Consider the following 24,543-nt stretch of genomic DNA (forward strand, 5'->3'; position numbering starts at 1 on the left):
CCTCCTAGAAAATACTCTAATGCTGTCCATTAATAACAGTTATTGTTTGTAGCCCCTTCGACTATCCCTGCACTCTATCTTTGAGCCATAGACATGCATGAAGATTTGTTCTCCTCCACCCAGGTTTACTCTCAGAAGGCCCGTGTAACCTTACATTCCTGCTGCTCCCTTACCTGCCTCCTGGGCCAGGAGGTCCACCTGCTGGTTTAGCTTGGCTGTGGGAGAGCTGGAACCTGATCCCAGCAGCAGAAGCATTGGCGATGCTGGCCTGGCCTTGGAAAGGAGGGAGTGAGGTGGTGATTGGACAGCATCTGCCGGGGGGGGGTTGGGGGTGGAGGAGGAGGTGGACAAGGGTGCAAAGTGTGAAGGTGTTGAAACTAATTTTAAAATAAAAATGAAGAAAACCACCTATCTTCAACTATTCTTGACCAAAAAAATAATAGTAGTATGACCTTACCTAGTTTTCTTCGCCCTGTGCATCTAATTTGCCTGATGGTCTAGGTAGCAGACTTAGGTGGCATGGTCACCACTAGGCTATGGGTGTCCTGTCCTTAGTGAGGGACAAGTGCAGGAATCTTACCAGCGGAGGAGTGAGGTAGCTTGGCCAGGTTCTAGTAATGAAATGCAAGGCAGTGAAGACTGGCGGGAGAGCAGAGCCTGCAGGTCGCCGCTAGGTGCCCTGACTTAGAAAAGTTAAGCAGATGCTCTGCTCATGAGCGTCTCCCAGTTACAGGCCCAGACAGTCTGCGAGAGAATTATTTAATGGAATTACATGTTTTTGGCTCAGATGTTTCCAACCACAGAGTGGCAAGCCTATCTATCAGCACCAGCCTTCTTCCATAATATCAGCATAGATCGGCCTTCCTGCCCGGCTTCTGTCAATCCGGGGTGCATCCCACAGAGTCCAGGGGTGCTGGTTGCTGCCTGGCCCTCCACATCTGCTGTCTGGCTACAGCTTGAATTCACTGGGCATCGGCTCTCCTCTCAGGCCCGCCAGCAAGTTGTTAGCTGCTAACAGGGACATGGTGTTTCGGGTTCCATGGGTGGCACTGCCAATGTGGGGCAAGATCACTAGAAAGGAGAGGGGAGGGAGGTAAGAAGTGTGGTTCAGGAGACTTAAAGTGGACCATCTTCATGGCTAGTAGTTGCCAGTAAGAGGAACAAAGAGAACCTGCCTCAATATTCATTGAGTTACCTTCCCTTTTACTGTCACTAATTACTACACTTCCCTGGGGCTGAGGAGCAGGTAACAAAGTACTGGGACTCCGGGCTACTGAAACCCTGAGCAAGGGTGATGAGATCCACATCCAAAATCTGAGAATGTACAGGCTGGAAGGGGTCTCAGAGCCGATCTAGACCCAGCGCTTCTGACATCAGACTGTGAAACTAGGTGCCATTATAGCTTTGGCGCTTCAACCCTGATATCCGCACCCTGCACCCTTGAAAGTGAGGCCCCAGAGCTTTTGATCTATGGAAATAACTACATGATGAAATGCTGGACAGCACAGCTCCTGGCTCCACTGCAGAGCAAGTGAGGTAACCTGTCCTCAGAGAACGCCTTTCAAAGGCAGTACCCAGAGCACTGAGCTGAACCCCCAGGCCTGGGGGGATGGGACAGTTTTCTCAGCTGTGGGCAACAACCTGGACATCACAGCCAGTGTTCATTCCAACCTGGTGTGGGGGGTGGGGATAGTAGAGTTTCTAAGGGCTACAAAAATGGGAGCATTCACTGTGGGGAAAGCAGCCAAGGACCTCCGGGTTCCCGTTCCAGAAGGTGAGTAAAGGACAAGGGCTGGTCCAGACAACCTAAGCCCTTCCTCTCACAGTTATGTATTAGTCTGGAGCAAACCACACCAGCTACCTCAACAGAGAGAACTTAATGTAGCTATTAACTAGGTATAAAGTTAACCAGGTTAACTGAGAAGGCTAAGAGAACGCTTCTCATATGCTCCCAGACCCAGTAGCATGTGTACACAGGTTAGACGTGCACATTCTCAGGTCCTACCCAGACCTACTGAAGCAGAAGCCTCTGGGGGCCAGTCCCTCCAGGTGACTAATGAACACAGGAGTTTGAGAACCACTGAACTGAGTATCACAGAGACAGACTGCGGGAAGCATCCACCTCCCTAGGGCTGGGGAGACACAGGGAAAAGGGTGGGATCGCTGAGCCTTAGGAGACTGAGGACGGGCCCCTCTGGCGCTGCCTCTGGCTGGGGTGCTGGCGCTGTGGCTTGCATCTCTGAGGGGACACAGTGGGTAACCAAGTGCTGGGAAGCTGCAAGCCAGATTCACCAGCCAGTCCAGGAAAGAAGTAAGCCGTGTGCCACTCAGACACGGACAGACAGGAAGAAGGCGGGGGCCAGGTCCTGCTGCCTCTGGCGTCCACACTGACAGAGCCCAGAAGTGGGATGTGCAGAGTCCCAGCTCCAGCATCACAAAGCAAAACAGGCAAGGGTGGATTCAGAGCCATGAGACAATAGCTTATTAACTGGCACAAGTTACAAACACTGATATTGTAATTATACTTTTAATTTCCCACACTTAAACTGATAATGGCAATTTATAGTAATAGGTTTCACCCATGACTAGCAATGGCTATGAGACAGGCAATCAACCCCCTCTTTTTAAACAAATCAACTCCCTGAAACTACATTTGCTCCTCTAGGGACACAGACCTAGTGAGCATGCTCAGAATCACTACCAGTGTCACTAAGAGCATAAACATGGGTGGTCCCTGGTGTGTCCCTTTGTGTTTGGTACCCAGTACCCCCAGACCACTTCTACCTGTGAAGGTGCTATGGGACTTGGCACTGGAAAAGCACAGCTCTTACCACAGTTCTTCAGGGTCAGGAGAGGGTGGCTTGCAGGCAGTGGTTCTGGGGTTGTCACATCCAGTCCGGCAGCAGCAATCTGACCACTGGCCAAGGCCTGGTACAAGTCCTCCTGGTCTACCACGTCTCCCCTGGGGATGACAGCGATGATGTGGGTGCCTCAAAGCTTCCTCCACCCAGCCTCCCTTAGGGCAGAACAACCGAGAGTGAACTTCCCCACTGACTCCACAGCAGTAAGCTTGCAGTGTGCTTTCCTACACTAGATCTTACGGTCAGAGAGCCCCAGCCCAGTACTTCAGCTGCATGACCCTAGGAAGTGTCTCAAACTCTGTGCTTCGGGTTCTCCCCTGTAAGACAGGGAGAATACTGCTAAGCTCCGAGGGGTGCTGAGGACAAACACTTCCTGACGCCCCACTGCACGAACAGGGTGCAGAGCCTCAATTGTGTGGGGTCCTGTCCAGGTGTTTCTGATCGGGCTGTTCCCCAGACAACCCACTGAGACCCACTGCAGCACACCACCAGGCATCTGCCTAATGGGGCACAGGACACACCTCACCACGTCCGGGTGAGCAGCCTGCCTTCCCACGACTGAAGGTCACTGAAGTGAGAACTGATTTGCTGGAGACTTTACCTTATGCACTGGGAACGCTCATGCCTAAGCAGTACTGCAGCACGCCATGTAGTACCGGGTCGTGTGGGTGCTCAGCACACGGAGACCATCAGCGTGTGCCCTGTGTTCCCACATGTTCACTCCACCTCAGAGTCACCTCTGTAGCTGAACATTAGTAATTACAGATGCCTCCAGGGTGGAGAGCCCTCGGGGTGACCTCATCCAATCCCTTCCCTCACCTCTGTTTGCTCCCAAGCTGATTTATGCTGGTTCAAAGGACACCAGCTTAAATCAGGAAGGGCTTGGAGTGGCAGACAGGGAAGGTCTGCCCCCATAATATGCACACTGGCCTGAAGGCTCCCTGAGGACTGTTGGATGAACCAGGACACCTGGATTTTGGGTGTCTTCCTAAGAACATGAAGATTCAAGCTGTCACTGACACACAGACACACCCAGGCTCAGCACAATGGCAGGCTGGCCTCTGAAGGGCTGGTAAGGTCGCTAAGTCCAACGCTCTGTGGAATAGAGGGACAGGACTGCCCAAAGCTACCTGGTAACTCACTCCCAGACTCACCACTACTATGTGCCCGGCCCAAGCAAGGCTCAGGGTACTGCTGGGAACCAGACAGCCATGCCCTGCTCTAATAGCTTTTCCCAGTCTGGGATGCTGTCTCATGCCTTTACTGTATTTCTGAGTTTATGGAAAGTGGCAAGCTCAGTGTGAGGTATCAGAAACAACCATGGGGAAGAAAAACCTCAGATCACAGCAGCAGGCACAGCCCCCTCTCTAAACTTGCCCAGTGACCCAGGGAAGGTACGTGACCCTGGGCTACCTGCTGATGTTGACAAACACAGCTGTTTTCTTCATCTGCTGGAAGAAGCCCTTGTTGCAGAGCCCCTTGGTTGCAGGTGTTAAGGAGCAGGCCACAATGATGAAATCAGACTCGGCGGCCAGCTGGGGGGCAGACACTGGGGGAGGGCAGGGTTCCATCAGATGCTGAGCCCATGGCAGGCACAGCAAGAAGGTAGGAGACAAGACCGTTCCCTCCTCCTCCTCCCATAATGGAAACCTCTAAAATGCTTCCTGAAGGTTTTGTTTCTACCTGGACAACTTGGATAACTGTACAAAGTCAGCAGCCACTTGTGGGAGCCTGGTGTACGTCATTCATCCAGCCCCCTGGTCTAACAGATCGGGACACTGAGGCCAATGAGAGGAGGAGCTTGTTGAAGGTCACACCCACTCTGGGCTTCACCACTTTCAGGGCCCAATGCGCCAAGCAAGTGAGGAATGGCTGGAATCCACCTGCCCTCTGCTCGCAAGGTTAAGCATATTGCCAGGACCCTGAATCCACCTGGGAACAGGGTGGGGTGGGGGGCAGAGCTCACCAGTTTAAGGAAACTGAGAGTAAAGCTCTCAGCAATTCCTTATGTCTGTCACCATCCCTGCTGCTCTGTCCATACATGGACGGTGGTGACAAGGGATTTTCAGAGACAGGAGCCCTGGAGTGAACTCACCGCATGGCTAGGTAAGTCCCTGTGCTCCCTGAGGGGGCCTGTGTCCAGGGGCTGGGAGATTAGGTAACAAACAGCTCAGGGACACAGCAGACCCCAGACACCCCCGGAGCTCCTGCATTCTGTCCGCAAATGCTGCCATTACAGAAAACAGAGACCCTCTGAGCACGGGGGGGTTCCTGTGGGAATGAGGGCTTTACTTACCAAATGCTGCCTGGAATTCTGCTGCTTCCTGAGGCCTGGGTTGGCGCCCTGTATACAGAAATCTATGTACTCCGAATGGTTTCAGGCGCCGAGCAATGGCTTGGCCTGGAGACAAGGAGTCAGGGTCACAGCTTGTTCTCAACCTGAGATGGGAGGGGCAGCACCCGGCAGCTCCAGGGACAGGGAGCCCCTCATGGGGCAGACCCTTTCGTCAGCACAGTCCCAACATGAACTGGTCGTGCCCAGTGCAGCCAGCCCCCGCCCAGCCACACTGCCCTCAGGGAAGAAGCCCTTGCTGTGACAGCCCTTCAGAAAACGTGCAGGAAGCACTGCAGCTCCTGCGGCTGTGAGAAGCTTATGCTGCCCTCACATGGTCCCGTTAATGCAGCCCCAAACCTCATTTGACTTTCTGGTGGCATTGCCAAACTGCCAACTTGCCCTAAATCTGTAAGACCTTTTCACATGTGCTGCTGAGACAAGCTTGAGCACTTGGGTTTCAGACGCAGAACAAGCCCCAAAGCTGGTGTGAGCAGCTGTCCAGTGTGAGAGGCAGGGGTGCTAGCTGGCCAGACAGATAATCCAGTCTCCATCCTCAGTCCTACCTCTGCACCAAGCAGGATGCCAGAGAACCACAGACAGCTGCCCAGTGAGCAGAAGCCTTTACACCAGATCTCCAAACAGGAGCTACTAGGAGAAAAATAGCTCTGCCCATCTGCAGAATCACAGGTTCCTCTAGTTCCTGAGTTCGGGTCTTTCAGCGAATGTCTTCCAGAACCCAAGCCCAGAAGCCCTTGGGCTCTCCTACAGTAAACCCCTCCTGCAGGCCCCAACCCAGCCAGTCACCTTCACCTCTTCTGTACGGAGCAGTAATCACAAAGAATCCTGGCTCTTATGACTTGCTTCTGTGACCTAGTGACTTCTAAAGGAGCTCCTGATTTTTTTTTTTTTTCGGTGCTGTGTTTTATGAAGTTGTGTCTTCACGTTAGAGATACCCTAACTGTGTGCAAAGGGCACTGATGACACAGTTATGGCAGCCCTTCCAAAGGAGGATTATCAGGGTCCAGACACATGGTGCCAGAGATGGAAACCAGGCCATGAAAGCTGGGGTAGGCAAGTGGGCAGACAGGAGCCTTACCTATACGCCCCAGGCCAATGATGCCAACGGTGCTCTGTGTGAGTCCATAGCCACACATCCACAGGGGCTTCCATGAGGTCCAGCCGCCACTGGGCAGGGAGAGGGGTGGGTGAGAGGCTCTGCTTCAGGCAATGAGGGTCCATCGCAAACTCACAGACCCAGCAACCCCAGAAAGGGGCTATGGTCCAGGGGTTGACCCAGCCCTCCAGTCAAACGACGGGGAATGGCATGAGTTACAGCTGCTCAGCACTGCAGGTAAGCAGCAGGAATGACCTCCTTTAAAGCCAGTGGGGACACAGAATCCAAGGGCAGGAAGGGGCCTTCGAAGGTCTTATCCCATTTTGCAGATAAACTGAGAACAGAAAGGGTGGCCCTGCCTGAGGTCATACAGCCAGGGCAGAGTTGGGAGCAGAGGCTGCGAGCCCGGATTTGCAATGCCAAAACCACTATTCTCAGCACCCCAGAGACGCAATGAAAGGCAAAGCCACTGGCCCACCCCTGTTGTCCTGGGGCAGGCAGGGGAACAGAGCCCCGACCTGAGCCACCTCCAGTGACGATGCCAACTCCCCAGACAGGAGGGTGAGCAGGACATTCAGCCCCATGCTGCTGTCTAGCCTCGGCCCTTGCTCCTTGTCCACATTCTGAGGACCTGCATTTGCGTGCCTCCCAGCCTTTGCAGAGGCCAGTCCTGCACCTGGAATGCCTACCCCAACTTTGGATACACAGACCTAAATCCCTCATCTGAAACCCTCAAGCCACACTTTTAAAATTCTCCGATTAGCAAGGTGGTATGGAGTATACGCTATATTGTACATAACACTCTTAGCAGCATCTGGGACGGTACCCTGTACAAATACACAGACATATTGGCAGCAAAACGTATGAACAGTTACACGGAGTAAAAGAAAGAAAACTACAAATAGTCTGTTATTTCTGCTCAGTTTTTGCTACCCAAAGACTTATGAAGCAACCTTCAGTTTTCAGAGCTTTTTGGATTTCTACATCCAAAAAGTGAGTGAGGGTGATGGAAGTCCAAGTGCTCAAGAGGACACCCGCCTGCTGCTGCTCCTGTGAAGCCTTCCCTGGCCCGCACTCCTCTCCCACCTCTTCACCAGCTGGGCAGAATTTCTTTGTCCCTCCCTTATCCTTGTATCACTTTTCCCCTTCATGCCCATTTATTTCAGCTCTACCTTGTAAAATAGAACATTTTGGCTGAGTCTGTCTCTCCCTCACTAGTTCAGGCACACCCAGGGACAGGGATCAGATCCAGACCAGGGTGACCTGGGTGCTCAGGAACCAGCTGCTCAACAGAGCTGACTTCCCTGCCAGGGATTCACTCACTTCTTCACTTCTGCGATGGCCTCTGGCAACCGGCGAGAGGTGGTGAGCAGCAGGGAGACAGCGAGTTCTGCTGTGGCATCTGTCAGGACATCTGGGGTGTAGCCCACACGGATCCCACTATGAACCAAACATCTGGTGGTAACACCTTCACCAAGTTCTACTGCAAGGACATTTCCAGGATGCTGACTGCTCCCTCCTTGCGCGGCCTGCTGGGAAGCTGAGTGAATGGGTACTCGGGAACAGCCAACCCTCATTCCTGTTTCAATGATCTCCCACTTGGGAAGGATATGAAGATAGAAGATCAGGGTCCAAAGTGGGGCAAGTAACTACTTGACCTTTCTGAATTTCCTCGTCTAAAGTGGAATATAATACTTGCCTTTCTCCTTCAAGGGATTGTTGTGAGGATCAAAAAAGATAATGAATATGAAAGGTACTACTGGCACAGATGCTACCCACTGCTTCTGACTTCTCAGGCTTATTTTAACTGAGCTGTGCACTAGTAGACAGATTTTATCATCAGCCACCTCACATTCTCACTGAAAGGTCAAAGGATAGGAAGTAAAAATAAATACTCAGCTACTCTTTTCCCCCCTGGTAGTTGCCCCTCACTCCAGGCTCTCTTCCACAGGCCAAGCTGCATTTACCGTTTCTTGATTTCATCCAAAGCCAAGTGGTCAACACCCACGGACAGTGTGCTGATTACTTTGAGATTGGTTCCTGTTGTACAGAAAAAGCATTGTTTGCATCTTTCCCCATGGTACTCAAAGCCACAACAATGGGGACCGTCATAGGGACATTGTTTATTATTTTCATAGACTAAGAGGAAAGTCTCACATCTGTTTCTCAATTAAAATCCAGAACTATCCTGTTCCAAACTAGACTGTCCACCCACTAAGGTCTCTGGTCTCCTTTGACCATACCTGGGGCCCTCCTACGGACATCTCTGAGAGGCATCTGCTGACAAGGCAACTGGGGAATAACCATCCCATACCTTTCCTACCAGGCAGTGCACCAGAAGGTTCCAGGGCCAAGGTTGGGGCAGGGGGTGGCTCAGCACTGATGCATGAGCACCCCCCCACCTGCCCCATTCAGCAGCCTCTGAGTCTGAACGTTTCCTTAAAACAACCTCTCAGTGCGATGTTTACCCTGGCTCAGGGCTGGGGTGGTGCTGACATACCCTGGGTGCCCGCTGGTGCTAGGCCCCGAACTGAAGCAGGCCCTCCAACATGCTACCAATGAGTCCACAAGAGGCAGGGCCTTGCTCCAGGTCATAAAACATGGCTGTGGCAAGGCTGCACAGAGGGCCCGGGGCCTGGGGTGCTCCCCACACACGTGGCTGCCTTCATGCTGTCGTCTTTACCCTCCTAGGGCCTCCCATTAGGGGTTCACAGCCATATGGACCTACACAAAACTGCTCCCTCTCTACTGCAGCGAATGCCCTCAGAACTGAGAAAAGTCACTGCAGACCTGCTCCAGCAGCCAGCAGCAGCACAGGGCCGAGACACACCGGAATCCTCCCCAGCCCTGCCCAGGGCGCACACCTGCAGCGTCCAGGAGCCTCTTGTCTATGCGGTCAGACAGGAGGCAAAGCAGGCCGTGGGCCCCAGCCACACCTCGCTCCAGCTCCTTGTCAGGGATGGGTTCATCTGAATCCCAGTCTTCCACCTCACAGCTGAAGACAAAAGAAAGACCACTCAGAAGCAGGGGAGCCCCACAGACGCCCTCAGAAAACCCCCAGCCAAACCCACACGCCCCTCTCAGAGTGGGAAACAGTGCCTTTTACTTGCTCTGGCCTCAGGCTGCCTGGGGCGGGCTGAGGGGAATCAGGGCCATGCATGGGCAGCCTCAGAACTGTCCTGAGGGGGTGGCTGAAAGGTTAAGGGCTGTCACAGAGCACAGCTCACCAAGAGCTGACGAGCCTAAAATGAAAGAAGAAAGTCATGGGGGCAGCTGTCAGCTCAATGCAATGAAGCCATCTTCCACCCTCACAGGAGGCCCACAGGCAGCCAGCTCCCTGGCCCTAGGAGGCCACCTGTCGGCAAGGCTATCTGGGGAGTGGGGGCAGTTCCTGCTCCATGCCCGGATGCATGTCCCGTCCTATGAGTCCATGAAATGGAAAACCATCCTATCTGTACTCAGTCAGGAAGGACAGGATCAAAAGGAAGGACCAGGAGGGGTGCTTGGAGGTGCACTTCTGTGGCAGTCTGTGGACACTGGACACCTTTCCACTGGCGCCACCCAGCCCCTGCCATTTAGTTCAGTGCTGCCAACATGTATGGCAAAACACAGGACCACTGCTGGCACCTTTCAGAATGCTCAGCGGCAGCACCTCACTGACCTAGCCCCAGGCACAGGGTGGCACACAGCCCTAAAGCAGCCTGAGCTTAATACGCTTGTTTCTGCCTTCCCTCACATTCCCCTCAATGCTTGGGAAAAAACAGGCCCTCAGAAAAGGTTTTGTTGCATTGAATGATGTAAATAAATCTCATTTTCCCCTAGCACGGATTTCTAAGGCTGGGTTCCACCTTCTCCCAGCCTGACATTGGCAGTGCAGATCTGTATAAGGCAGAGCTTAGTTCAAACCCCAGCTCTGCCACACACAGCTGTGAGACTTTGGGCAAGGTACTCAAACTGTCTCAATTTTCTCATTTGTAAAATGGTTAATTACGGTACCAATTTCACAATGTTGCAAGAATTACAAGAGTATATATGTTTGAAGCACCTGGCAAGGCTAGAATGCAAGATTTAATTTAGTAAGGGATACAAAAGTTCCTGCCATCTGTCCAAAAGGCCAGGCCTGTGACTGCCAAGGTCCCTGACCCCCAAAAGTGACCTCGGAGGGTCAAGGCTTAACAACCTGGCCCTTGCGTCATCGCGGTCCCTCTTCCCAGACCAACGACTGGGAAGGTCTCCAGCCCATTCCCCTCACCCGCTCTGCAAGGGCCTCAACAGTTGCGGGTCCCAGCGTCACTGCAATAGGCCTGGAGAATGCTGGACCCCAGAGAACTCTCTCTAAGCTTCTAAAAACTTCCAGGCCGTCCCATACAGGCAGAGGCTGGAAACCAGCCCGGGCCCAAGAGCAGGGTCCCGGCTCTCCCCCTTGTCCTGCCAACCAAAAATAACTAGGGCCTCTGGAAGCCGCCCCCAGACAGCCCAGGAGCAGGCGCGGTTGCCCCCAAAGGCGCGCCTGGGGACGCTGAGTCACCCTGTGTGCAAGGGTGCCCAAGACCCCGGGGAGAGTCCGGGGCTCCGTAGCCCTTTCTCCCGAAACCAACCTCGGCCCGCGCCCGGGGTTGGGGGTACTCGGCGCGCCGAGCGGCGCGGGGACGCCGGACTCTTACTCTGTGGCCCGGGCAAGCGCGGCCCTGCCCTCGGGGGGGATCCTACGGGTAACGAACACCTTCATGAGTCGCAGTGGTCTCATCCGCCCTGCAGCCGCTGGACTCCGACCCGGGGAGGGCAGCCGGAAGCAGTCCGCGGCGGGGGGCGGGGCCTCGAGGGGGCGGGGCCGGAGGTGGGCTGTGCGCGGGGCTGTGGGCGGGGCGTGGGTGGGCCTCACCGCGGGCGCGCGGAGTTGCAGCAGTGCGGGACCTGTGCGTGTTCAGGGAGTGACGTGACGGTGCCTTTGTGTGGGGAGTAGCTATGGGGCCCAGAGTGTGCGCCTTGTTCAGCTGTGTGTCATCAAGCCCTAATGGAACGGGAGCTGGTTCAGCTCTCGCCTTGGCTGTCGGCCCTTCGGGGCCTCCCTCAGGGCATCCACTCTCCCAGAGGCTTGGGGCCTGGCAGGCGAGTCTGGGGTTGGGGTGGGTAAAGGGGCATCCGGGGAGAATCCTGTGGGAGTGTGTGTGGATGTCAGGGCGTCTACAACTGTCAGAGTGTGTCTGCTGGGGGAGGGCCATCCCTATCCCCATTCCCAGGGCCTGAGTGCCCTGTCCTTCCTCTCTAGGCTTGTTCCATCCTGGTTACACTGTTCCAGGCAGGGGCCTTTGGTCACAGACGGGGCTCTGAGCCTGGCCTATGGCTTATGCACACTCCCTGGATGCTGGACCAGGGCAATCTGAATCAGGAATGGCTGTTTAATACCTGATACATTTCCCCATGTGAAGTGTACAGTTGTGAGGCGGAGTTCCATTGGTTGTGGGCCACCTGGCTTGCTGGACCCCTGTTGACTGGCTTGAGGCAGATAGTGCACAGGGCCATGGCCAAGGTGCTGCATGGGGCCATGGGTCGTGAGCAGCCCGGGGGTCTGCAGTCAGATGTACCTGGGTCTGAATCGTAGCTCAGTCACTTACAAGCTGCATGGTCTTGGTCCATGCTCATCATCTGCCTGCCCTCAGTTTATTCAGCTACAAAATGGGGTTATGAGCACTTGCCTTTAGAGGTTATTGCCACTATTAAGCAAGCAACGTTTGCATGGGCCCTGGGCTTTGTTAGGTGTTCATCAAGTGCTGAGGCAGTGGAGGGGAGAGGTGAAGCATTCAGGCTCTGCAGCCAGCCTGCCTGGATCTAAGTCCCAGCTCTGCCACCCACTAATGACAAATCATTAAACTTCTGTGTTCCTCAGTTTCTTCATCTGTATAAGGGGGATAACAGTAGTACCTGCCTCATGACTTGATGAGAGGATGAACTATGTATATAGTGCAACATGTGACCACAGCATGTAACACATGTAATGGGTGCTTGACAAGTAGTAACACATCCAAGGAAACCCACACCCAGGTCACTGTTTCCCTCCCCCCTCCCCCCAGCCAGCAACTGGTCAAAGATGCAGATGCTGAAGTTAGACTCAGGCCAAGTGGAAGGGCCCCAGGCCTGGGAGCACCCAGAGGGCAAAAGCCCTGCCTGGCAGTCTCTCCTCTGCTGATTTCATCTGAATTCATTCTGCCCCCTCAGGGCCCAGACAGACAACAGATGGGCAGAGGGAGGTAACATCTCCAGCTTGGAGTCACACAGTGACTCTGGAGAGGCCAGAGCTGGCTTCCCAGGCCACCTGGATCTCCTTCTCCTAAGCAACATTAACAAATGTCTTACCTACAGACCACCATCCGCGCTGCTAGGCCACCTCAGGGACAAGTTTTTAAATACTTCAAATATTGACACAACAAGGTGTTTTTCTGTCTCCAGGCCAGGCCCTCTTGGGGACAGAATGGCCATGTGGCTCCATTCTCTGTTAATTAATGGTGAATATCTGAGCCCCGCTCCTCCTACACACCAAGACAGGCAATAACCTGGGCAAGCCTCTATGCCAGGGGCAGGAGGGGGCATGACACAGTAATGGGCCCCTCCCCCAAGGTAAAGCACCTAGCTAGCACCCAGTAGGTGCTGTTGGGTGGTGGGCATGAGCCAGACCACGAAGCCAGCAGAGGGCTCTGGAGGACTAATTCAGTGAAATGGTAGGGAGAGGAAAGATCTGGACTGGACCAGGATTGGAGGCCTGACCTGGCTTCACTGGGTAAAACTAATAATCTAATAAGTAGCTAATACTTATGGAATCTTAATAAGTTCCAGGCACTGTCCTAAGAACTGTAACATGGTAACTCACTAATTTAAACGTCTCTTCACTCTATAAGGTGTACTGTTATTCTCCCCACTTCAGAGATGAGGCAGCTGAGCTTCGATTCAAGTTCTGGTAACCAGACTCCAGACCCAAGCTATTTACCAGCGTGCAAGCGCTGTGGAAGTGGGGAAGCTGTCTTGGTCCGTTTGGGCTGCTGTAACAAAAATACCTTAGACCTGGGGGCTTAAGCAACGAACGTTTTTATCTCATAGTTCTGGAGGCTGGAAATCCAAAATCAAGGTACAGACACATCTGGTGTCTGATGAGAGCCTGCCTCCCGGTTCGCAGATGGCTGTCTTCTCACCGCGTCCTCACACTGCAGAGGGAGCAAGGGTGCTTTTGGAGTCTCTCTTACAAGGGTACTAATCCCATTCATTCAGGCTCCACACTCCCAAAGGCCTCACTCCTAATACCATCACACTGGGGATTAGAATTTCAATATGTGAATCTGGGGGTAAATTAACACTCAGTCCATAACAGAAGGTAAAGGAGGCACGTGAGGAGCTACTTCTCAGGTATTGGCTTGGGGGAACTCTTGGAGGTGGCTGTCACTTTGATGGATATGCAGGAGGGGGTGCAGGTGTTGGGGAGGATGAGGGGAAAAGAGGTTGAGTTCCAGGTGCTGGGGGATGCTCACATGGAAAAGCCCAGGAGAGAGGTGGCATTTGATGGTCGTTAAGAGGTAGGCACAGGACTGCAATCCCAGAGTCATCAGCATGGAAGGGCAGCCTGGGACACACTCCAGAGGCTGAGGGGCGGGGTCACAGCTCCATCAGGGAGACTGAAATTTAGAATGCACACATTTCAGAATGACAGTTGTAGGACATTTATAATTTCATTTTTACATTTAAATCTTGAATCCATTTGGAACATTTTGCATATTTGGTTTGAAGTGGGGCTCTCTTGACTGTTTTTCCAATTGGTTAATTGGTTATTCAACTACTTTTTTCAAATGAGTGTTTTCTTTATTTTTGGAATATATCAGAAATGCACAAGATACAAATTTCTGAAGGTATACAAGGGTATAAGGTGAAATTGTTTCTTTTCTACCCGTCCCCCACTGAGGTCCTCTCCCCAGAGGCAGTCACATCTTCCCAGAGATGTGTACTCTCTATAGAATATTCATTCACCTGTACCTAAATGGCAGCATATATACTTTGCAGCAGTCTGTCTTCCCACTGAACAGTGTATCTTGGGAATCAGTACACAATGAGGGGCTTCATTCATTCTTGTCACTGATGAAGAGTATTTCACTGCAGGAGGGAACCATAAATGAATGGTCCCCTATTAATGGACATTAAGGTTGTTTCCCATCTTTTACTATTACAATGTCATAGTAAAGAACCTTGGCATTTGTCATTTTGCCATGTATGTGAATCCAGCTGTAAGATAAATCCCAGAAATAGAACTGCTGGATCCAAAAAATATGTACACTATAAATTATGACAGATACCAATAAAATACTTTTCATGGAAGTTGGTCCATTTCTACTCTTACCCGTAATGTATGAAAGCACCTATTTCTCCAGTGTACTCTTTTTCTTAATGTTACTTACTGTAATTTTAATTTACAGTCTTCTTTTGAGCCAAGTTGAGCACTTTTCATATATTTAAGAACCATTTCCAGTTGCTTCCTTAGCACAGTAGGCAGTGCATCAGTCTCATAATCTGAAGGTCCTGAGTAAGAACCATTTCCTTTTCTATGAACTATCTCTTGATACCCTTTGCCTATTCAGATGAGCTGGGTATCTTGGTCTTAGTGATTTCTAGGTGCTATTGAGGAATTTAGCCCTTTGTCTATAATAGGAGTTGCAAATATGGTCTTTCCCCAGTTTGTTGTCTTATGATTTTGTTAATTATTTTTAATGCAGAAGTTTTTTATTCTATGGCTTCTAGGTTTTGTCACACATAGGGTATCATCAGCTACCTATTGCTGCATAGTGAATTATCCCCAAACATAGTGGCTTAAAGCACTATGGGGCAGGAGGGAATAAAACAGTCATTTTAGTGTTATTTCTTACAGTTCTGGAGGTTACCTGGGCTCAGCTAGAGCTTCCCATTCAGGCTCTTTCATGTCGTGTAGTCTGATGGTGGTTGGGCTGAAGTCAGCAGAAGGCTTCTTTACTTAGGCCTGGTCGCCGATGCTGGCTGACAGCTGAGCCCTCGGCGGGGCTGCTGGCCTGAGCATCCACATAGGACCTCTGCACGTGGCCTGGACTTCCTCACAGCCTGGAGCCTTGGCCATTCCAAGAGACAGAAAGGGAGAAACTATCAGGCTGTTTCGGTCTGAGCCTGGAAACACTGCTCTATTACTTCTGCCATATTCTATTGGTCACACAGCCCAGATTCTGGGAAGGGACAACCCACCTCTTGATAGGAATAGTATGGAAAAATTGGGGGGCCATGTTTTATAACTGCCTTTTTACATAAAAAGCCTTTTTCACATTGGATTTAGTTTTAAAAATATACATATCTCATGCTTCCTAGGCCTGGTACCTCTATGGTTTAATTTTCTCCTGAAATTTTGATCCATTTTTTTTTCCAGATAGCTAGCAAGTTGTTCAACATCTTTTATGAAATAATCCATCTTTTCCCCACTATCATATACTGAATTTGGGTCTATTTCTAAACTTCATATTCTGTTCTTTTCTGTTCAGTTACCTATCTAGTCATATGTGAAATAGTAAAGGGGTGTTGTTCTAAATCATTAAGTGTGTGGCTATTTGTTATGCCCCAATGGTGCACTAATACAGGTGGGGATACATGTGAGGGCCCCACTGAAAGCAGGAAGTTAGGCACTTGCTGCTGGAGTAATTCCTGAGGCTTCGTGAGAGCAAGGCTGGCTCATAAGATCTGCCTCAGCCACAAACTGGCCAGGCGGTGTCAAGCAAAGGCACTTCTGTCTGACCCCTGGTTTCCAGACCATGGAATGGGGATGATCCCTCGACGTCACAGTGGCTTCAGGCGTGCACAGGAAATACTGTGCAGGAAATACTGACAGAATGGGACTGGCTATCATCTGCACCTCTTTTGCCAAGGGAAGAAAATGGGCCCGAGCCATGTCCATATCCCTGTCGGGCACTGCCTACCTCCCCATTCCCACCGGTTTCCCTCCCTACAGCTGCGGCACCTGCCTCCCTGCTGCAAGGCCTGGAGCCCCACGCCCCTGGGGTCAGGGGATACCGAGTGCTCACAGGTCTTGGACTAGGTTCGCCTGAGGAGGGGTCTGGTCTCCCTTTGGGCATCTGTTCTGGTCATCTGGCTTCTGCCCAATCACTAAGACTTATCCCTACCCCAACTTCTGGAATCTGGAAACTTGGCGGTCTGAGCCAACCCAGTAACCCTTCTAAGTCCTGACCACCTGTGCTGGGGGCCTGCCTCACTCTCTTTACCACTATTCCCCCCAACCCTGGCTAAAGTCCAGCCTTGGTCCCCTGGGCTGGGGCCCCACTGCAGTACTCCAGGGCTGACCTTGAAACCTAGCTGCCTCCCCACACTCAGGCCCCAAATGCAGAGGGCAGCTGCAAGCTGGGAAGCAGGGAGCAGAGCTAGCCCCTAGCCATGGTGAAGGATTGCAAGAGGCAGTGTGTAGAAAGTACCCACCAGTATTGGCTACAGTGCAGGTACCCAGAAATGCTGGTCAAATCTCTGATTCAGAATTATGTGTGACAAGCTGCTTATTCAACAAAGGATTAATAATAATAACACTGTTTCAGCATACTAGTAGAGCTAACACTTAGTGAATGCCAGCTGTGTCTGTGGTGGCCATGATATGTCACCTCTTTGAATCTTCACAGCAACCATCTGCAGTGAATGCTGTTATCTTTCCCATTTTGCATATGAGGACATTAAGGCTCTAAAAGGTTATGAAATGTGCCCCAGGCCTCACAGGTAGTAAGTGCTGGGCTGAGCTGTAAATCTGTGCATGAAGGACTGTTAATTGTGCTCTTCCCTCCTCTTGTCCTGATCCAGCAGAGGAGTAAAGATAGACAAATGGTGTTCCTGATCTTGAGAAAGGTTCAAGGCTTAAGAAGGCTTAAGATGCTGCAAGGAGGCAGAGTAACTACCTGTCGGAAGCCAGAGAGGGCTTCTTATAGGAGCAGGCTTTGAGCTGGAGCCTGAATTGTGGGGAGGATTGGGAGAGGCAGTTGGGAGAGAAGAAGGCACTGCAGTTCAGAGCCTGGCTATAGCAGAAGCAAAGGTCCTGAGGGGGAAAGTCTGGGCCCAAATTGGGAGCTGCAAATGGTTCTGTTTACCTGGGAAGCTGGTATGTGTAGGGAGTGGGGCGGGGGCTAGGCTGGTGCAGTTTGCTTTCAAGTGTGATGATGGTGGGAACCCTTCTTGGTGCCCGCATCCCAACCAGCACCACGACCCGCAAATTCCTAATGGAGACACAGCAGGGAAGCACTTGGTGACTTGAGATAGATGCCCCACTGCCAGCCCAGCCCCAGCTCTCAAAGCTCAGAGCACCCCACATGGTGCCGGAACCCTTCACTCTGCAGGCAGACGAGGCAGGAAAGACTCCTTCCCATTCCCTGCACTGACTCCCCAGATACCCCATCCTCCCTTCAGTGTCCCCCCATCTCAGGAAAGGCCTAGTATCAGTCATGTAAGCACTAGTAAACCTAGCTTCTATCTATGAGTACCCACATCTCATTGTGCTCCCAAACTAGCTTCATGTGAAATGGAAATTCATTGAAATGTCTGGATTACATCATACATCTTAGACATAACCTTTTCCAACAAGGCTATCATCCTAAACACAGAGAAGGTGAGGGCAACGCACCTGCTCCCACCAGAGGCTGTATAAATGAGGCCTTGAACAGCATATGGAAATATAAGTAGGGCTCCTAGGAGGCCTGACAGGATGCTGCTCCTCTCTGGGCCCTGATCCCTTATTAGAGGAGGATGGACTACAGTTGGGATCAGCAAACTTTTTCTACCAAAGGTCCAACAGTAAATATTTTAGGCTTTGTGTGCCATCTGATCTTTCCTGCCCTACTCAGTGCTCTTATCTGAGCCCGAAAGCAGCCGCAGATAATACACCCAAGAATGGGCATGGTGGTGTTCCAATACACCTTTATGTTTGGACGTTGAAACCTGAATTACATATAATTACATATATTCATGTGTCAAAAAATATTATTCTTTGAATTTCCTTTCTGAGCAAGTCCCATTCTTGCATGGGAGTCATACAAAATAGGTGGCCAGATTTGGCTGTGGGCCACCCCCAGGCCTCTGGACTGGCGCAGAGCTTCTCGCTTTAACATGTACACAAGTGACCTGGGAGTCTTGTCAAAATGCAGATGCCGATTCAGTAGACTTGGGAGAGACCTCAGAATCTGAATTTACTACAAACTCCCAAGTGATGCAGAGGCTGCCAGCCCAAGAGTGCACACTGAGTAACAAGGAGCTGGAGAATCTTCCAACTCAGCCTTCTCCTGAGAGCCTAAGTGATGCCTAATTACCGATCCTGCTGTTCCCTGAAGAAACGCTTACTCAGAGGTCTGGAGGCAAGCCGACCTCGGCATCTTCTGTACAGCCTTCACCTCTGTCCCATGTTTTTCTTGCTTTATTTCCTTATTTGTTTGTGTGTTTCTGCTCTGTCACCTCCTGCCACTAGAACATAAGCTCCTTGAGAGCAGAGACCTTGTTACTGTTTGCTGCTGTTGTCCTACAGTCGTGAACATGGCAGGGGTCCCACAAATATTGTTGAAGAAGTGAATGAATGATGGAGGGTGCCTGGTTGGCCTCCCTTGCTTCTCATCCCTGCTGGGACTATCACCACCTAGTGGGCACTTTTGGGTACTGCGGGGTGGGGGAGAAAATAGGTATTTTGAGTATAACCCAGGCAGAAGGCAGAGGAGGCCACTGTGGGCAGGGAGCTGCCCCCTTCTGGTGCCCCTGTCATCTGTGTCCTTATATGCTGGCAAAGAGCTCTTTGGAGGAGAGCCTTCCTACAGGATACAACATTTGAGCTGAATAATGAAAGCAATAAGGTTTGAAAAGGTGGGAGTGAGGGAGGGAGAAAAGGCATTCCTGGTAGAACAAACAGCATGAGCCAAGGACCGGAGGCTGGAAGGCACGGGTATGTGCTAGAAGGGAAGAGAAGGGGAACCAGCTGAGATGTGCAGTGGAAAATGGAGCCAGATAATGAGGAGGGGAAGAAGCCCCAGGCAAAGGGAACTTCCACTGAGGAGTGTTTGATCTGTACCAGGCTCTCCACACACATGAGTTCCTTTAATCTTTGCAGAGGCCACTCAGGTAGATTTTAAGACCTTCATCTCATAGATGAGGAAACTGAGGCATAGTCAGTGAAGTGACTTGCCCAAGGTCACACAGCTGGTAAGGGACAGAACTGGATTTGAATGTAGATCCTCTGATTCCCTCCTCCTTGATGGGAGAGCCTGTCTCTGGTTTGTGCTTGGCGCGGGGCATGTTGGCAGGGCACACGCAGGACACTGGGGGCTGAGGTTCAGGATGCCCAGGGCCCCAAGCCCTCAGCGCCTCCTCACTAACTCAGGGCCTGACAGCCGATCCAGAAGCCTTCCTCTGCTCACCCTTACAGCCTTAGAGCCCGGGCCTGATGGCAGGATGCCTGGATTCTTGTCTGGGCTCCTTAGTTTCTCTGGGCCACAGAGTAGAACGGCTATAATGACTTATAAATAGACCTCAAATATCTTTTACTTGCCCATTATACAGATATGGAAACTGAGGCCTGGAGAGGGAAAAGAATTTCCCTGATGATGTGTACCAAGCTAGGCTCAGTGTGGCTTCCTTCCTGGCCCCTGCCTGGCTCTCATGTGGTTGCTAGAAGCTGATGCTACCATACAGAAAGGCCTGAGCCCTGACCACGGAGGGTAGCAGGGGGCCCCTTGGCAAGCACGGGCCTGGGAGATGTGCTGGAGTTTCAGTCCCCACTGCATCATGTGCCTGGGGATAGGATGCACATGTGGAGAGGCAGGCTGAGAGGAAGGAAGGGACGCTTAACAAGACATGTTCCACAGGCTTTCCAGAGGCCTGTCTCACTAGGGCAGAGGAAGGGATGAAGGCCACCAGTTCTCCAAGCAGACCTGGGTCACCCCTGGACTTCCAGCCCTGTGGCAGTCATGCATCAGCACAGGAAGCTACCTGTCCCTTTCTTAGTCCCTTGGCCTGCTCTTCTGGGGAGCAAAGGGCCTGGTCTGGGGGTCTCAGACACTGAGGAGCCATCATTACCCACACCAGGCCCAGCTCTGTGCAGGGCTTCAAACTATGTGATCTTTGGGAGTAGTCACTGCTATGATTCCTCAAGAAAACTGAGGCCGGGGAGGCAGAAGGACTTCCCCAAGATTACCAAGTTAGAATTGGGCCCCAAACCCAGGTAACACCAAAGCATTGGCCACAACACCCAGGACTCCCCTACTCCAGCACCCAACAGTGGCTCTTTTGGCCACATCCCCAGCTACTGATTTATCCAATGCCTCAGGAGATCTCCCAGAGTTTCTGCTTCAGCCAAGAGTCCATTCCCAAGACCTGAGATGCTGGCTGCAGGCCCCTGGTTTTGTGCTAATATGGCATCTGCTATACATGCCTCGTTTTTCCCCTTTCCCCTCACCACTCTTCTTACTGGCCTACCCTCCCCACAAACCAGGGCCAACGCCAGGGCAAGGACAAGGTAGGTTCCACACCTTTGGTGTAGCATCCAGACAGACACTTGGTAAACATGGTCTCTCTGAGTAAATGAACCTCTGCAAGGGTGGACACCATCCCCTTTTTTCAAATGGGAAATGGAGTTTTAGCAGGGGACAGTAACCTGCCTGGGTCACCAGCAGGCTCCAGGCAGAGCAGTGACCTGCCCTGGCCTTTTGCTGTCCAAAGTCAGGTTCCCTCCATGGAATGCTTTTGACAAACAAAGCTCCCCAGCAGCTACACAGCTCAAAGTCCTGCACACAGACCCAAAAGCTGGCACCTGGGTCCCTTTTCTACCTGGCAGAGGCCCATCACCCAGCTGCCAGCTGACCCCAGTGGTTTGCAAACACCTGGAATGCGCCTTGGCGGGAGAAGACCCGGAGATTACCACAGTCAGATTTCTAGGGCTTCCTAGAGTGGGAGCTCGTTACTTCTGCTGGGGATTTTTACCAGGGTCGTTTCCTTAATCCTTCTCAATGCATAGCTGGGATTAAATAATGAGCTGTAACGGCCACAGTGTGTGGTTCTGTGAGCAGGGAACAAATGCTCATTCTTCAGTAAGCCTGGCTCCTCCCTTCCCGGTGACCAGGCTCAGCGGTTGCAAAGGGGTGGGTGTGTGGGGAGTGGGATCCAAGCCTGGAAGAGCAGCAGAGCTCACAGAGGGCCAGGGCCCAGCACCCCCATTATACAGATGAAGCCACGGAGGCCTAGGGAGGCTGTGAGGTTGGGGCAGCACAATTCCACATGCAGACTGAAGTGCAGGCGCAGGAGGGCAGAGCCAAGGAGAGGGGGCCACATCCCAGGAACCCCAGGCCGGCCATTGGGAGTCCCAGGGTCTCAGAGCAGGGCCATTCCCACTGGGAAGGTTCCCTGCGGGAGAAGAGGTTGTGTGGCACTGGACAGGCTTTGTTCTAGTAGGTAGGGAAGCTGCAGAGGAGGATGGGCTGAATCAGGGAAACAGCAGGAGTAAAAGCTTGAGGGCTGTATCCTCAGTTGGCTCCCCAGTAGCAGGCGCATCACTGAAGACTTTTTTGCAGGTGATTTACCCTGGAAGTGCTCCCAGAATGAGCCAGAAAAGGAACGGGACACAAAGAGGGAAGGGAATATAAATGGTGCCCTTTCTGGCTAATCCTGCAGAGGGTAGCTTCATTCTGATCCCGTGGGGGCCTCTGGAGTATAATGTACTTCTCAGCGTTGCCAGAAACTCCAGGCAAGGGACCTGGGCTTCCACACTCCCTGTACCCTGTCAGTCAGCACCATCCAAGGAGATCTGGGGTGAGAACAACTTCCTGGAGGAGGAGGTGTGGCCTTGCTGTGTGCTGTGGAACAGGACACTCAGGCTCTGCTGGGGAAGAGGGCTTGAGCGATACCCGAGAGCTCAGGCACACTGCTGGAAGGCCAAGGAGCCGAGGCCCCATCTCAGGACGGGCCAAGGAGGACCATGGACATCGGAGAATCGGGTCAGCTTCCTGCAGGCTCAAGGGAAGTTCACTCAACTATTTCAGCAGAAGTCCCATAAACCACCTTAGGAAATCCCACTGTCATCTGATGCTGTTTGGAGCCAAAACCCTGAAGTGTGACGAGGAGGGACAAGTAGCTCAGGTGAGAGGCAGAACTGTCTTATTCAGAAATGAGTCACAGGCCTGACTTGGGCCCCAAAAGGCTGCACCAACAGGAGACTGGGGCATGAGACCTGAGCTGCATTTGTATTAGAGGCAACTCCTACTCCTATAGTTGATGCCACTTCCCTTCTCTCCTCCCTCCCAGGAGGCTCTGCCTGGACCTCCTGGCCTACAGCCTCCTCTCCTTCAGTCTAGTCTCCTGGAGCTGCCGGAGGGTCCCCTCTAAAAACCATATCTGGTCCAGTCCTTTCCCCACCTGGCACCTTCCATAGCTCCCTATTGCCCCAGGGAGAAAGACCAAAGCCTCGGTGTTCTCCCCAGTCCTCTGATGAAGATGCTTCATCTGCACGCAGGGTCTGAAAGCAGCAAGTCGGGGCAGAAATCAGGAGTCCCAGCAGCTTCCCAGAGCCTGCAGGGCACGGCAGGCAACAGTCCAGCTGTCTGAGAGGAGGGGAGAGCTGCTCCGATGGCCCCAGACCTCCCTCCCAGCTCTGGCTTTGCCTCTGTCATTAATTTATGGAAAGCATCCAAACTGGGAGTCAACCCAGTCCTGCAAATCTCCCTAATCCCTGCTTCCACAGAGGGAGCAGCGCCCTGGAGGTCGGGCTTTCCTTACAATGATTACATTTGGTTTTATTCAGGAAAAAGCCTAAAATGAAGCATTTAAGGTCTTATTTTCCCAATCACCTGTGGAATGAGGAGCCTCCCAGGTGGTGTTTGGTGTGGCCAGAGGGAACCTCCCAGTCCTGCAGACCCAGGAAGGTCTAGGGGAACAGAATCTAACTTATTAAAAATGCCTCTTAGCTCTACCTTTAAGCACACCCAGAATCTGACCTCTTCAGCCTATCCATGCCTCCACCCTGGTCCAAGCCACCATCGCCTCTCCACTGGTCTCCTGGCCGTCCCTGCTTCTTCCTTGCTCTGTTCCAGTCTCTTCTCACAGGAGGTCAGAGCCACGCCTGTCGCGGCTCCGAGCAGCTGTCCAACAGCTCCCACCGCCCTCGGGGTTACTGAAGTCCAGCAGGGCCAGTCACTGCCCACATTCCCTCTGACCGCACTGCCTTTCTTCTGCTTCCCTGCTGAGAGCTCAGGGATTCTGCACTTGCTGTTCCCTCTGCCTGGAACTTCCTTCCCTGAAGCCAACACCTTCATTTCCTACAGATCTCACTCAAAAGTCACCTTGGCAGACTTCTCTGATGGCAGCCCCTCATTCGTTCTCTACTCCCCTCACCCTGCTTTATTTATCCCCTTAACACTCACCACCAACCAATATAGCCTCATTTATTGTCTAGTTTCCCTCTCTTTTCCACCAGAAGGTAAGCTCTGAGAGCAAGGGGTTTGTTTTGCTCACTGACATACTTCCAGGACCGAGAGCAATGCTTGACACATAGCAGATGCTCAGTAAACATTTATCAAATGAACGAATGAAGCACATCTCTCACTTGACAGAGAGGGTGGGCAGGATCCCCCAGGATGTTCTGGGGCGTCCTCCCTGGGCACAGCCTGATGTTACCTCATGGGGAAGTCTGTCCAGGTTCTAAATGAAAGTTCCAGCAGCAGACAGCAGCTCTGATCACTCAGTAGGACTTATTTTCCGTTGGTGTAAATACCACCTCTTCCAGGGAGCACCCCCCCTTCCCTCGGCCCCTCCCAAGCCCTTTCCAACCCTCTGGGAAAGTTTGTTCTACTTACTCCTCCTCCCTGACACTTTCTCCCTTGTGGTCTGTTTAGGGTGTTGGCCAAGCTCCCCCCATGAGCATTTGAGTCATAGCCAGAGAACACCTGGAGAGCCTGCCCCAGCTCACGTTTACAGGGCCTCTTGGGTGGCCTCAGTCACACCCTTCTCATTTAAGCCTCATAACAACCCTCCAAGGTAGTCATTATTTTCCCCATTTTACAGATGAGGAAATTGCGGTTAGAGTCTGCAGAAGTGACTTACCCAAGCCCTACGGCAGGTGTCACAGGTGGAGTGGAGTGGGCTCCCCGCCCCAAGGCCAGGCCTGCTGCCTTCAGTCAGTGCTCGAAAAGTGTTTGGACACTGAAGGAAGGGGCAGATCCGAG

At 52.2% G+C, this 24,543-nt stretch overlaps 1 protein-coding gene across 2 annotated transcripts; it reads right to left on the reverse strand.

Moving 5' to 3' along the window:
• Window positions 1–745: 745 nt before the first annotated feature.
• On the reverse strand, window positions 746–11,131 carry GRHPR (glyoxylate and hydroxypyruvate reductase). 2 transcript variants are annotated; one of them, XM_073227483.1, is made up of 10 exons: window positions 10,975–11,111; window positions 9,421–9,552; window positions 9,175–9,305; window positions 8,278–8,350; window positions 7,634–7,750; window positions 6,293–6,381; window positions 5,158–5,262; window positions 4,275–4,410; window positions 2,832–2,962; window positions 746–1,071 (listed from the first exon to the last, which is right to left on the reverse strand). In XM_073227483.1, exons 2-10 carry the CDS (start codon window positions 9,468–9,470, stop codon window positions 950–952), a joined length of 954 nt encoding a protein of 317 aa, XP_073083584.1. In that variant the 5' UTR covers window positions 9,471–9,552; window positions 10,975–11,111; the 3' UTR covers window positions 746–949. The 2 variants fall into 2 exon arrangements, with proteins under 2 accessions (XP_073083584.1, XP_017516444.3); XM_017660955.3 differs by lacking the exon at window positions 9,421–9,552 and having other exon boundaries at window positions 10,975–11,131.
• Window positions 11,132–24,543: the final 13,412 nt, after the last annotated feature.

The sequence above is a fragment of the Manis javanica genome, chromosome 2 (genome assembly GCF_040802235.1).
Source record: "Manis javanica isolate MJ-LG chromosome 2, MJ_LKY, whole genome shotgun sequence".
Classification (NCBI taxonomy): Eukaryota; Metazoa; Chordata; class Mammalia; order Pholidota; family Manidae; genus Manis; species Manis javanica.

Coding starts and splice junctions, on each gene's coding strand:
- GRHPR (XM_017660955.3), bottom strand. CDS start 11,057: ATGAGACCACTGCGACTCATGAAGGTGTTCGTTACCCGTAGGATCCCC. Junction 7,751..8,277: donor TTGGATGAAATCAAGAAACG/GTAAATGCAGCT, acceptor TTTGGTTCATAG/TGGGATCCGTGTGGGCTACA. Junction 5,263..6,292: donor CATTGGCCTGGGGCGTATAG/GTAAGGCTCCTG, acceptor CCTTGTCTCCAG/GCCAAGCCATTGCTCGGCGC.